This window comes from Salmo salar, chromosome 03, assembly GCF_965601325.2.
Source record: "Salmo salar chromosome 03, fSalSal1, whole genome shotgun sequence".
In the NCBI taxonomy this organism is placed as follows: domain Eukaryota; kingdom Metazoa; phylum Chordata; class Actinopteri; order Salmoniformes; family Salmonidae; genus Salmo; species Salmo salar.
Genome location: NC_138293.1, coordinates 30,859,172 through 30,873,736, shown reverse-complemented (window position 1 = coordinate 30,873,736; position 14,565 = coordinate 30,859,172). Strand labels below are relative to the sequence as shown.

Below are 14,565 nucleotides of genomic sequence, written 5' to 3'. Positions count from 1 at the left end.
GAGAGGGCCTCCCACCAAAACTCATTGACCAGGCAAGGAGGGCATTAATCACAGAGGCAACAAAGAGACCAAACATAACCCTGAAGGAGCTGCAAAGCTCCACAGTGGAGATTGGAGTGTCTGTCCATAGGACCACTTTAAGCCGTACACTACACAGAGCTGGGTTTACGGAAGAGTGGCCAGAAAAAAAGCCATTGCTTAAAGAACAAAATAAGCAAACATGTTTAGTGTTCGCCAAAAGGCATGTGGGAGCTTCCCCAAACATATGGAAGAAGGTACTCTGGTCAGATGAGACTAAAACAACAGCCACACAGTGAAGCATGGTGGTGGCAGCATCATGCTGTGGGGATGTTTTTCATCATCAGGGACTGGGAAACTGGTCAGAATTGAAGGAGTGATGTATGGTGCTAAATACAGGGAAATTCTTGAGGCAAACCTGTTTCAGTCTTCCAGAGATTTGAGACTGGGACGGAGGTTCACCTTCCAGTAGGACAATGACCCTAAGCATACTGCTAAAGCAACACTCGAGTGGTTTAAGGGGAATGATTTAAATGTCTTGGAATGGCCTAGTCAAAGCCCAGACCTCAATCCAATTGAGAATCTGTGGTATGACTTAAAGGTTGCAGTACACAAGCAGAACCCATCCAACTTGAAGGAGCTGGAGCAGTTTTGCCTTGAAGACTGGGCAAAAATCCCAGTGGCTAGATGTGCCAAGCTTATAGAGACATACCCCAAGAGACTTACAGCTGTAATTGCTGCAAAAGGTGGCTTTACAAAGTATTGACTTTGTGGGGGAGAATAGTTATGCATGCTCAAGTTTTCAGTTTTTTTGTCTTATTTCTTGTTTGTTTCACAAACAAATATATTTTGCATCTTCAAAGTGGTAGGCATGTTGTGTAAATCAAATGAAACAAACCTAAAAAAATATATATTTTAATTCCAGGTTGTAAGGCAACAAAACAGGAAAAATGCCAAGGGGGGGTGAATACTTTCACAATCCACTGTACATATGTATTCAGACCCTTTGCTATGACCCTCGAAATTGAGCTCAGGTGCATCATGTTTCCATTGATCATCCTTGAGATTTTTCTACAACTTGCTTGGAGTCCACCTGTGGTAAATTCAATTGATTGGACATGATTTGCAAAGGCACAAACCTGTCTGTATAAGGTCCCACAGTTGACAGTGCATCTCAGTGCAAAAACCAAGGCATGAATTTGAAGGAATTGTCCATAGAGCCCCGAGACAGGATTGTGTCAAATCACAGATCTGTGGAAGGGTACCAGAAAAATGTCTGCAGCGTTGAAGGTCAACAAGAGCACAGTGCCTCCATCATTATTAAATGGAAGAAGTTTGGAACCACCAAAACTTCCAAGAGCTGGCTGCCCAGCCAAACTGAACAATCAGGGGAGAAGGGCCTTGGTCAGGCAGGTGACCAAGAACCCGATGGTCACTGACAGAGCTCCAGAGTTCCTATGTGGAGATGGGAGAACCTTCCACAAGGACTACCATCTCTGCAGCATTCAACCAATTAGGCCTTTATGGTAGAGTGGCCAGCCAGAAGCCCCTCCTCAGTAAAAGGCACATGATAGCCCGCTTGGAGTTTTCCAAAGGCACCTAAAGAAGTCTTACAACATGACAAACAAGATTATCTGGTCTGATGAAACCTAGATTGAACTCTTTGCCTGAATGTCAAGCTTCATGTCTGGAGGAAACCTGGAACCATCCCTATGGTGGTGGTGGCAGAATCATGCTGTGGGGATGTTTTTCAACGGCAGGGACTGGGAGTCTAGTCAGGATCGAGGGAAAGATGAACAGAGCATGAAGTACAGACAGATCCTTGATGAAAACATGCTCCAGAGCACTCTGGACTTCAGACTGGGTGAAGGTTCACCTTCCAACAGGACAAACACCCTAAGCACACAGCCAAGACAACGCAGGAGTTACTTCAGGACAAGTCTCTGAATGTCCTTGAGTGGCCCAGCCAGAACCCGGACTGGAACCCGATCGGACATCTATGGAGAGACCTGAAAATAGCTGTGCAGCGGCGCTAACGTAACAAAATGTGGAAAAAGTGAAGGGGTATGAATATTTTCTGATGGCACTGTATATATATTTAAAATAATGTACACTACCGTTCAAAGGTTTTGGGTCACTTAGAAATGTCCTTGTTTTTGAAAGAAAAGCAAATTGATCAGAAATACTGTGTAGACATTGATAATGTTATAAATGACAAAATGTAGCTGGAAAGGGCAGATTTTTTATGGAATATCTACATAGGTGTACAGAGGCCCATTATCAGCAACCATCACTCCTGTGTTCCAATGACACGTTGTGTTAGCTAATCCAAGTTTATAATTTTATAAGGCTAATTGATCATTAGAAAACCCTTTTGCAACTATGTTAGTACAGCTGAAAACGGGTGTACAGATTAAAGAAGCAATAAAACCGGCCTTCTTTAGACTAGTTGAGTATCTGGAGCATCAGCTTTTGTGGGTTCAATTACAGGCTCAAAATGGCCAGAAACAAATAACTTTCTTCTGAAACTCGTCAATCTATACTTGTTCTGAGAAATGAAGGCTATTCCATGCAAGAAATTGCCAAGAAACTGAAGATCCGGTACAACGCTGTGTACTACTCCCATCACAGAACAGCGCAAACTGGCTCTAACCAGAATAGAAAGAGGAGTGGGAGGCCCCGGTGCACAACTGAGCAAGAGGACAAGTACATTGGTGTCTAGTTTGAGAAACAGACACCTCACAGGTCCTCAACTGGTAGCTTCATTAAATAGTACCCGCAAAACACCAGTTTCAACGTAAAAAAGGGGAGGCGACTCCGGAATGCTGGCCTTCTATGCAGAGTTGCAAAGAAAAAGCCATATCTCGGACTGGCCAATAAAAATAAAAGATTAAGATGGGCAAAAGAACACAGACACTGAACAGAGGAACTCTACCTAGAAGGCCAGCATCCCGGAGTCGCCTCTTCACTGTTGACGTTGAGACTGGTGTTTTATGGGTACCTTTAAGTGTTCATTTAATGGGGAGCACAAACATATACTCAGCCTGATCAGTGGGTAGCAGCGCTGCACACAACTGATGCAGAATAGCTCCTCATAAAGACTAATTTCAATCAGCCTTTTTGTGGCGGGTTATGGCGGTATGCTCATCATCCAACCAGAGGGGATCCCTAGTGGTGATTCAAACAACAGACAACATCTGTCTCTAGGCTTTAAAGAGCCGCCGTTCAGTCAGTGTTCCGCTGGGCTTGACAGACATCGCTAAATCTTGACCATGTGCTCATTAGTCAACATTGTGATTGGCTGTAGATGAGAGTGGCAATGTGATGTGGTGATGTAATGAAGTGTGTCACAGAGAGAGAGAGAGAGAGAGAGAGAGAGAACAGGGAAATGAGGAGAAAGGAGACTCAAACGGCTGTGTTTGTATTTCTCTCCTCATACTCAGTACTCAATTATGTGTTCCTGTTCAATTGAATGGCCATAATCTGTGACAGTCTTTCTTTCTCACTCGGTGGAATGGTGTTAATTGGCAAGACAGCACAGACTCACATTTAAGCTCTTTGGGAGGCTTTCTTTCTCTCACTCTTGCTCTCTCTCTCATTCTCTCTTTCAGCCTTTTCTCTGTAGCTCTTTCTCAGCCCTTTCTCTCTCTTTCAACCCAATTTGCACCGGTGTGAGTGAGCTGTTTTAGGTTGAATTATTGAAGTCAGCACTGTCTGATCTTACGTTGTGGACTTTCATTGTTAATGAATGCCTCTAAGTACAGTACAATGAGCCTCTTTGTTCAACCAAGACACCGTCTGAAAATACATTGTCTCTTCCTCCAGTCATATACAGGACAAATTAGTTACCCAAGCAGTACATTTCAAAAGCACCTCTCCGCAACCACCGCATAAAAGGCAAGTGCCTTCTTTTATAAACCTCCAGATTGAAACTGTTGAGAGTTATGTCTAGTTAGTGTGAGTGCAGCAGTGGAGTTTTGAAATTCTACAGAGGATGATTTACTGATAGTTTTGAAAACAGCATCGTTAGCTGCTGACACTCATTTACCATTGTGACTCCTGCAGGTATGTGATTCTAATGACATCATTAGTCACCCGTGTCGGTCATTTAAAGTGAATTGCACACATGTTCAGGGCAGATAAACAAGGGGCTTGGTCACAGTAGTTTTAAATATAAATAAGCAGACTCAAATGGGTAAGCACGTGCTTTTTAGGAGGGTAGGCCTAGTCTAGACTCTGATTGACAATTGATGTCAATGTCAGTGCTGTTTGTCAATGTGATTGACTGAACTGTATTGACAGTGGTGGCTTTGGACTTGATGACATGGTAGTAATCAAATCTTTGATTGACTTCAGAGCCCTCCACTATATAGCTCACCAGTTTATTGGGCCGTGTGTGGTTATCTGGTTATCAGCAATGGCTGTCATGAATCATCATCATGCGATTCTTAATCACATCAGCAATTAGATGCTATATTAGCGAACGCTGCGAACGCATCGGCCCTGGGGGAATGTTTTAACGCTAGAACCGCTGGGCCTTGACGAACCCCCTTCAAGCTAACTAGCTGTAATTCTGACTGAAACATTCTAACAGTGTAATTAATACACTTCATACATACTATCACAAAAATAATTATTTGGTTGTGTTCATGAAGGTGTTAGGTAACATTAAAATAAAAGAATTTCTCTCCCATTTCAAATAAGAAAATAGCATTTTCATTAGTTTATGTTATTCTAGGCTGGAGTGCCTTTGTTACAACTATGGAACAGAAACCATTTGTTACTCGTTTCAGGAAACTAGGCATATGTCGCGCGTCACTACTTCACAGGAGCGCCATTTGAATGTAAACGTATTTATTTTTCTCAAAATAAATTCTTGAACATGTGAACTTTCATGTGTCTTAATAACAAACTGATATGCCATCTGTAAATAGAAATACAATTGTTAAATTACGAGCCTAGTTCGTTTAGCCAAGAAAAATGACAGCAACCTTCCCGCTAGCCATGATTGGCTGAGATAATGAGTGGACATGCCGAGAGATGAGTTCAGATTGGTCTGCCATGTAGCGCCTTCTGTCTATAATATGAGCTGGTCAGTATGTGTAGGTAATCCTTTCTAATGCTGCTTTTTAAAAAATATATCAGGTAGTAGAACTGCATAAGTTTTGCTCCCCACTTTCTGGAGGACCGAGTTGTGAAAATCTGTGGATTTAGAGTATAATAATTAAGGAGATTGAGAAAATTCTCCCGTTTGATTGCAAATATGCAGACAGAGTCGAAAAGGGAACACATAGAAGGCTGTTGTATATTACATCTTCAAACTAAGGGCAACCATGGCATTTGTGACAGAGAGGGAGAAGTGTCCATGCATATATACGGGTAAGAGAGTCTAGCTAGCTACATGTTGGCCGCCATTGTGAATAAGATTTTGTTCTTAACTGACTTGCCTACTTAAATAAAGGTTAAATTAAAAAAATAACTAAATAAACAATTATGTTCAGATATTACACATTTATAATTTTGTCATGAAGTCGTTTTCATTTAAAGTTAAAGTGTTCTCTTAGCTAGCTAGCTAATGTAAGCTGGCTGGCTAGCTAGCTAACGTTACGTGTATGATCTGTGTAGTAATATTATTCGTAATCTCAGAGCCATTTGCATTGCTAGTTATAGCCGAATGTTGGGGCGGCATGTAGCCTAGTGGTTAGCGCGTTGGGCCAGTAACCGAAAGGTTGGTGGATTGAATCCCCGAGCTGACAAGGTAAAAATCTGTCATTCTGCCATTGAACAAGGCAGTTAACCCACTGTTCCCCAGTAGGCCATCATTGTAAAACATGAATTTGTTCTTAACTGGCCTGCCTAGTAAATTAAAGGTAAAAAAACTTTTATTTTAAATGTTAGCCAGCTAACATTGAACCTGGTTGGTTAGTTACCTGCAGATTCATGCAAGGTAGTAACGTTGGGATTATGGTTCATTGTTTAGCTGAGGTTCAGAATCAGAAGAATAATAGAGATGTCATGATTAATTTCTTCCCCACCATTTTGAGATTATAATTATAATATACCAATAGACTAGAATGGCCCACCCTGTTATTCATTCAGAATTGGTTATTATGCATTATCCGCTTCCCCTCGCTCTGCAACTCACCCATGCTCCCCCTTTCTACCCCATCATACTTTATTTAATGTAGTTTTGGTATAGTTTAGGTTCAGTTTTAGAAGCAATTATCGGGGTGATTATCAACTGGCCTCTGCACCTTCCATGTCGGATGAATGAGCAGCGCAGGCCCAACTGTTGGGAGAAGGAGGGGAAAATGGGAAAAACATGAAAATAATGACATGCCCTCCTAAAAACGGCTATGACTCCAGTTCTGTTTGTGTTATTACGATTCTAACAACGGCAGTGGGTTATATAGACTTATTTAGGAAGGGTCAAGGACGGATGGGGGCATGACTTTAAAAATCCTGCCAGAATCAGAGTAGTAAAATGAATAAAGTCATGAGCAGTCAAAATGACTGCTTTACTGGTTCTAGTGTTAATCAATGAAGAAGTAACAATTGGCTTGTTAACGTCAAAGTGACCTCCCCTGCCAAGACCATCAACATCAACAAAAGAGTCAGGCTGAAAACCAAGACCCACCCTAGACCTTAAAGAGAGTGATTTTGTACTTATCTATAGCAACACATATACACATAAACACACACACACACACACACACACACACACACACACACACACACACACACACACACACACACACACACACACACACACACACACACACACACACACACACACACACACACACACACACACACACACACACACACAGTCAGAGGATGGAGGTAGACTCCAACAAGGTGCAGAGAGACATGCAGTACACTCCAGAGATAGATAGATGTGTGTTGGGGCTAAGGCTTCTAAGCAAACCCTCCACACCATTCATCATTCCAGACGCCAGGTCACAAATAATTACCGCTCTCACTTTCTCCTCCAGTTTAATAGGGTAATAGATATTTCTGAAGCATGTTCCCCGCTATCTGTCCGCTTGCCTCTCTGCATTTCAAATGTGTGAAAGCAGCATAATCGGATTTCAAACATGATTAGTGGAGACGCTTCAACAGCTCCGTAGATCGTCAGGGAGGGGTGGCATGCGTGCCGAGGCGGCGTAAGATGGGGCGCGTTTTGTAAGGCAAAACAGTCATTAATTTTGCTGTTTGCACAGAGAACTTTCTGCTAGTTTCAGTACTTGGGATACTGTGTAACGAATTGGCGATCAGTAATTACAGACGGAGGAGAGAGTAAATAAGGGACTTTCTGAGGCATGACTGTTCTGCAGCAGGGAAATTGCATCTGTCATTCACTGACTTTGACTGCCTAAGTTTGCCGGCGTCTTGTTTTCATTTTACCATGGAGCGTTCAAGGTTATTGTGACTTTTCTGGCGCTGCTTCAGTCTCTCTCCCAACAGTCTCTCTCTGTGGAACAGCATAGGCAATTGGAGCCATCTGGGTATTTAGAGTCTGGCTTGCAGGTACCATCCTCCTTTGTTTCAAATCACATTCATTACAGCCATGGGAGGATGGCACATCAATTTTAAAAGCCTTTCTGTGTGTGTGTGTGTGTGTGTGTGTGTGTGTGTGTGTGTGTGTGTGTGTGTGTGTGTGTGTGTGTGTGTGTGTGTGTGTGTGTGTGTGTGTGTGTGTGTGTGTGTGTGTGTGTGTGTGTGTGTGTGTGTGTGTGTGTGTGCATGCTTTTATCAGGACATGAGAGGAGGTCTGTGATTTAAAGCTAACTGAGGGCTGCAGTACTATCCCCGACAAAGCACCTCAAACACTACTCTCATTCCCAGCCATGTTTCTCACTGAAAGCCTGGAAAGAGAGGCTGTTCAAACACATCATCACATATATGGAGGCTATGTTAACCTTCACTGGATTCTCAAAGACAAAATGGATCCTAAAATATAACGTGACCACAACAAGAAAAAAAAACCCACAAGCTCCCACATTTGGTCATCTAGTGGGTATAATTTAATGATATTAGGAAAACAGTTTTAGTTCAGGCAGGAATTTACATTCTCTTGAATTCTTTCCATCACATCATTGGTAGTTAAAGACAATTGGTCTTTTGGCTACTGTATAAACAGTCTACCTCAAGTCATTTGTTTCTAGATGTGTCCGCTTATGTTGTTTTCAATGTCTATCTGAAGTTTCCATTGTTTTTTTTAGATATGTCAAGTTAGTAACCTGATGTTATTTCTCTCCTTCAGGCCCAGGACATCCAAGCTCCCCCAGCTCTGTCCCAGGGTCTCCAGGAGATATGGTTCCCATCGCGGCAGACAGACAGCAGCTCCATCGGCCAGCTCAAACGCATGAAGAGAGACTGGGTCATCCCCCCAATCAACGTTCCCGAGAACTCCAGAGGAGAGTTCCCCCAGGACCTGGTCCGGGTAAGATGTCGCACACACACACACACACACACACACACACACACACACACACACACACACACACACCACACACACACACACACACACACACACACACACACACACACACACACACACACAATCTCAAAGGAAACGGTCTCGCTCTGATGTGAGCTTCATGGTTCTATGAAGCAGCAGCAGATTTTGGACCGGCCATTCCCATTCTACCACCATTACCACAACACTCAATCCACAGCCATATTTACTACATGTCCCGAAAGGTCAAGTGCCTGTGCTATTGTATCTGATTTCCCTCTCCCAGTCAGGCAGGTCGTCAATATGAATGTAACCTGGTATGATGTAGCGTTATAGAACACAGTGAATTTTACAAAGAGCCGTCCATTGGCCTGTTTCCCTGTTGAGATACTATCTTCACTTTATCATGGGCTCAAGGACACTCCCAGCCCATCCATTTACCTTCTACACACACACACACACACACACACACACACACACACACACACACACACACACACACACACACACACACACACACACACACACACACACACACACACACACACACACACACACACACACACACACACACCACACACACACCCCCACACACACACACCATAGCAGTGGGTGGGTGGATTGAATGAAGGACTGGCAATCTTTCTCACGTCAGTTAAGAAGTAGATCCTCTCTCAATGTAAGCTTTCTGGTTCCTGACTGAGTGCTAAGTCCAATATACGACATCTGTATGTATTATATTTAATCCAAGGGCATTAGGGGTGGGGATTTTGCTGAGTTTAATGGATGACATAAGGGTGTGGCACCAGGCACCATGCAGACACACTATGGATACCCATGCTTATGGGTAGGGATAGATAGACCAGTGAAGACACGGAGGCTCAAATATATCACACTCACATAGCCTTGCAAAAGTATTCAGACCCTTTGGATTTCTTCACCTTATATTGTGTTACAAAGTGGGATTCAAATGTATTTACTTGTAATTTTTTGTCAACAATGTACACAAAATATTCTGTAATGTCAAAGTGGAAGAAAAAGTTTAACATTTTTTAAAGATGAATAAGAAATTCAATAACTAAAACATAGTTGTTGCATAGTATTCATCTCCCTGAGTCAATACATGTTGGAAACACATTTGGCATCGATTACAGATGTGAGTCTGCTTGGGTAAGTGTATAAGAGCTTTGCACACCTGGATTGTGCAATATTTGCCCTTTTTTATTTTAAAAGTCTTCAAGCTCTGTCAAGATGTTGAGGATCATGGCTAGACAGCAGATTTTAAGTATTCCCATCGATTTTTTTTAAAGCAGATTTAAGTCAAAACTGTAACTTGGGCCACTCAGGAACATGCACTTCCTTCTTGGCAAGCAACTCCAGCTTACAATTGGCCTGGTTATTGACATGGTGAAAGGTGAATTCCTCCATCAGACTCCCTCCCTTTGCCTGTGCTTAGCTCTATCCCATTTCTTTTTATCCTGGAAAACTCTCCAGTATTTGCCGATGCCAAGCACACCTATAACATGATGCAGCCACCACCATGCATGAAAATAAGGAGGCAGTTACTCAGTGATATGTTGTGTTGGATTTGCCTCAAACATAAGGCTTTACATTTAGGACAAAAATTATATTCCTTTGCTGTGTTTTTGTGGTATATTTGTATTATTTTGTGTTATTCTGTCATTTAGGTCATTATTGTGAAGTCACTACAATGTTGTTGATCCATCCTCAGTTTTCTACCATCACAGACATTGAACTGTTTCAATATCACCAATGGCCTCATGATAACATCCCTGAGCAGTTTCATTTCTGTCGTGCAGCTCAGTTCAGAAAGATGACTGTATCCTTAATGTGTCTGGGTGGTTTAATATATAATCCACAGCATAATTATTAACTTGATCATGCTTAAAGAGATATACAATGTCTGATTTGATATTGTTACCCATCTCCTAATCACTGTCTTTCTTTAAGAGGTTTTTGAAAAGCTCCCTGGTCTTTGTTGTTGAATCTGTGCTTGAAATTCAATACTTAACTGAGGGACCTTACAGTTGTCTGTATGGGGACAGAGGTAGACTTAGTCATTAAAAAATAATATTGTGATATTGTCAGAATTATACAATACGATATATAATATTCATATATGTAGCTGTATCAATTTTTCCCCCATCACTAGTACACATACACACGCAAGGGAGGAAGATCTGTTTGTACCACTCACCAACGGGACTCCAGGGCAGGGCCACACACACACCGATACATAACCCCGCCACGACATTATTATTTTTAAGTAGAATTCTGAACATTACATACACCTTAGCCAAATACATTTAAACACAGTTTTTCACAATTCCTGACATTTAATCCAAGAAAAAATTCCCTGTCTTAGGTCAGTTAGTATCACCACTTTATTTTAAGAGTGTGAAATGTCAGAATAATAGTAGAGAGAATGATTTCTTTCAGCTTTTATTTATTTCATCACATTCCCAGTGGGTCAGAAGTTTACATACACTCAATTAGTATTTGGTAGCATTGCCTTTAAATTGTTTCATGTAGCCTTCCACAAGCTTCCCACAATATGTTGGGTGAATTTTGGCCCATTCCTCCTGACAGAGCTGGTGTAACTGAGTCAGGTTTGTAGGCCTCCTTGCTCGCACACACTTTTTCAGTTCTGCCCACAAATGTTCTATAGGATTGAGGTCAGGGCTTTGTGATGGCCACTCCAATACCTTGACTTTGTGGTCCTTAAGCCATTTTGCCACAACTTTGGAAGTATGCTTGGGGCCATTGTCCATTTGGAAGTCCCATTTGCGACCAAGCTTTAACTTCCTGACTGATGTCTTGAGATGTTGCTTCAATATATCCACATAATTTTCCTGCCTCATGATGCCATCTATTTTGTGAGTGCACCAGTCCCTCCTGCAGCAAAGCACCCCCACAACATGATGCTGCCACCCCCGTGCTTCATGGTTGGGATGGTGTTCTTTGGCTTGCAAGCCTCCCCCTTTTTCCTCCAAACATAACGATGGTCATTATGGCCAAACAGTTCTATTTTTATTTCATCAGACCAGAGGACATTTCTCCAAAAAGTATGATCTTTGTCCCCATGTGCAGTTGCAAACCGTAGTGTGGGTTTTTATGGCTGTTTTGGAGCAGTGGCTTCTTCCTTGCTGAGCGGCCTTTCAGGTTATGTCGGTATATGACTCGTTTTACTGTGGATATAGATACTTTTGTACCTGTTTCCTCCAGCATCTTCACAAGGTCCTTTGCTGTTGTTCTGAGATTGATTTGCACTTTTCGCACCAAAGTACATTCATCTCTAGGAGACAGAATGCATCTCCTTCCTGAGCGGTATGACGGCTTTTTGGTCCCATGGTGTTTATACTTGTTTACTATTGTTTGTACAGATGAACATGGTACCTTCAGGTGTTTGGAAATTGCTAGAAAGGATGAACCAGACTCGTGGTGGTCTACAATTTATTTTCTGAGGTCTTGGCTAATTTCTTTTGATTTTCCCATGATGTCCATCAAAGAGGCACTGAGTTTGAAGGTTGGCCTTGAAATACATCCACAGGTACATGTCCAATTGACTCAAATGATGTCAATTATCCTATCAGAAGCTTCTAAAGCCATGACATAATTTTCGGGAATTTTCCAAGCTGTTTAAAGGCACAGTCAACTTAGTGTATGTAAACATCTGACCCACTGGAATTGTGATACAGTGAATTATAAGTGATTGAAAACGAGTTTTAATGACTCCAACCTAAGTGTATGTAAACTTCCGACTTCAACTGTATATATACCTACAATTGAGTATTGATCGTCATTTTAACCAACCTACTTTTGTGTTCTGAAACAGATCCGGTCAGACAATGACAAGAACCGATCCCTGAGGTACAGTGTGACTGGACCCGGAGCTGACCAGCCGCCCACCGGCATTTTCATAATCCACCCCATCTCCGGAGAGCTGTCTGTCATGAAACCCCTGGACAGAGAACACATATCCAACTTCCACGTAAGTCTCTCTCACACACACACACACACACACACACACACACACACACACACACACACACACACACACCCCCCCCCCCCCCCCCCCCCCCCCCCCCGCATGGGCCTACGTGATAGAGAGGAGATGACTAGGACCACTCACACTGACAAAGTCAAGATCCAAGTTGGTTCAAGACATTGTTATTTTCTAGCCAAATAAACGTACGGTGGAGTAATAGTGTGTCCTATTAATCTCAAGCCTTCCTTGGCCCAGCGTGACCTGTAGTGATGTGCGTTTGACTGTATTGACTTTTCTCCATGATGGAGAAAGAACCTTGGCCTTGCAACCGGTGCAGTGAATAAGAGCAACAAAGCAGATATTCCAAACGTTTACAGTAAAGGTACCAAGCATTAAGCCCTCTTTATCGAGATGTAAAGTATGTGTCCTCTTTGGCTTATACATACAGTCTGTACATTCCAGGAGGCTGGCTGGCATGTGCTCAAGGTCCCTTGGTAGTCCAAACACTCCTCAATAGTGTACACTAGAGAGGGGTGGGGGGTTTGGGAGGCATTCCGGAACTGACTTATCCGTCTGAGAATTTGAAAGAGTCAATGAATTTGTAAAAAAAAAAGCTGCTGTTTTACAAGTAATGTTAACCTCTAGCGATATAATGACCCACTCATAACTATTAATTACATTTCAGTGGTCATTGTTTGGGAGTTGTGATATGTCTAGCAACCAATTCTATGGATTTGATTCAGGGTGAGACATGTATTAGACTGTGGGCAGACAGTAAAAGCAGTAAATGACATGTTTGTAATGAAAGATATAATGGAGAGGGCATCGCTGGAAGCGCTGCACTGTGAAGAAACAAACATTAACAGTATTGAAAGGCACATTTCTGGGCTCATTATTTTTATCTGAGAGAAATGGAAATAGCTAAGGGAGAGAGCCATCACAATGCCAAAGTTTTGCTTAGGCAAAGTGGAGTGTGTTAGCTGTATGTTTATCTTGTGGGTCCTACATTGCTATGAATTTTGTATATTTTCTGTTTTCTGGTTATGTGTATGCCTGGATGAATAAGTGTGTGCGTGCATGTGTGAGTACGTATATATGTGTGTACACCACAACCAGCTGAGTGCTGAAATCTCCCTGGTGTCTCCCTACAGCTGAGAGCTCATGCTGTGGATCTGAACGGTAACCAGGTAGAGAGCCCCATTGACATTGTGATCAATGTGATTGACATGAACGACAACCGGCCAGAGTTCATTCATCAGATCTGGAACGGCTCCGTCCCTGAGGGCTCCAAACCAGGTAGGAGCCCAGACTAAACATCCAGCCTCTGGCCCACTGTGCCACTAGACTATTACTACATCAAACGGCATTGATGAATCACAGGGGGTAATCATTTTGTTAATTTGGCTGTGGTTCGATATGAATAAGATCTCTGCCAATAGCAAGTATTCTCTTGTGGAAGTGCTTTGTCAACATTTCAGACGAAGCCAAAGCTTTTCTTTGGGCTATGTTTCGACTGTGCTCCATGTTAGTCAACGGATCCTCGTAGTATGGAAGTAACGCTATTGTAATGACTGTCTTAGGTAGATCAAATGCAGTACTGAAATAAAACAAGGTTATACCTTTTTAGAAGTTAAATCCCCTATTTGCATCTTCTGTCTCTCTTGTCATTCCTCAGGGACCTTTGTTATGACGGTAACGTCTGTTGACAAAGACGACCCCAAAACATCCAATGGGATGCTGCGCTACAAGATCGGATCCCAGAATCCCGAGAGCCCGACATCCAACATGTTCACCATTAACAACAAGACAGGAGACATCATTACCGTCGCAGCTGGCCTGGACAGAGAGGTACGCAATACAACAGTTTGTGTGCGCGGGCTCGCGTGCTCGCGTGCTCGCGTGCTCACTTATTAAACCCCATTGCGGTAGCTTTGAAGTTACAGTCCAATCATCACATTCATTCGTATGTGCTCCTCCTTCGCTGCTCGGCATTCCTCTAACTCGTATACATCAAGATATCTTTTCCTTTGTTTACCTAAATGAGTTTGCAGACGAACAGTTTTGAGTTGTTTTTGCT

At 42.5% G+C, this 14,565-nt stretch overlaps 1 protein-coding gene across 1 annotated transcript in view; it reads left to right on the top strand.

Annotated features, from left to right (window-relative positions):
* LOC106599706 (cadherin-2) overlaps positions 1-14,565 on the top strand; it is an 83,672-nt gene that overhangs the window by 46,981 nt on the left and 22,126 nt on the right. Inside the window, exons 4-7 of the mRNA XM_014191007.3 lie at positions 8,285-8,464; positions 12,336-12,491; positions 13,640-13,784; positions 14,164-14,336. Coding sequence (XP_014046482.2) covers positions 8,285-8,464; positions 12,336-12,491; positions 13,640-13,784; positions 14,164-14,336 — 654 coding nt within the window. The remainder of the gene's footprint in view (positions 1-8,284; positions 8,465-12,335; positions 12,492-13,639; positions 13,785-14,163; positions 14,337-14,565) is intronic.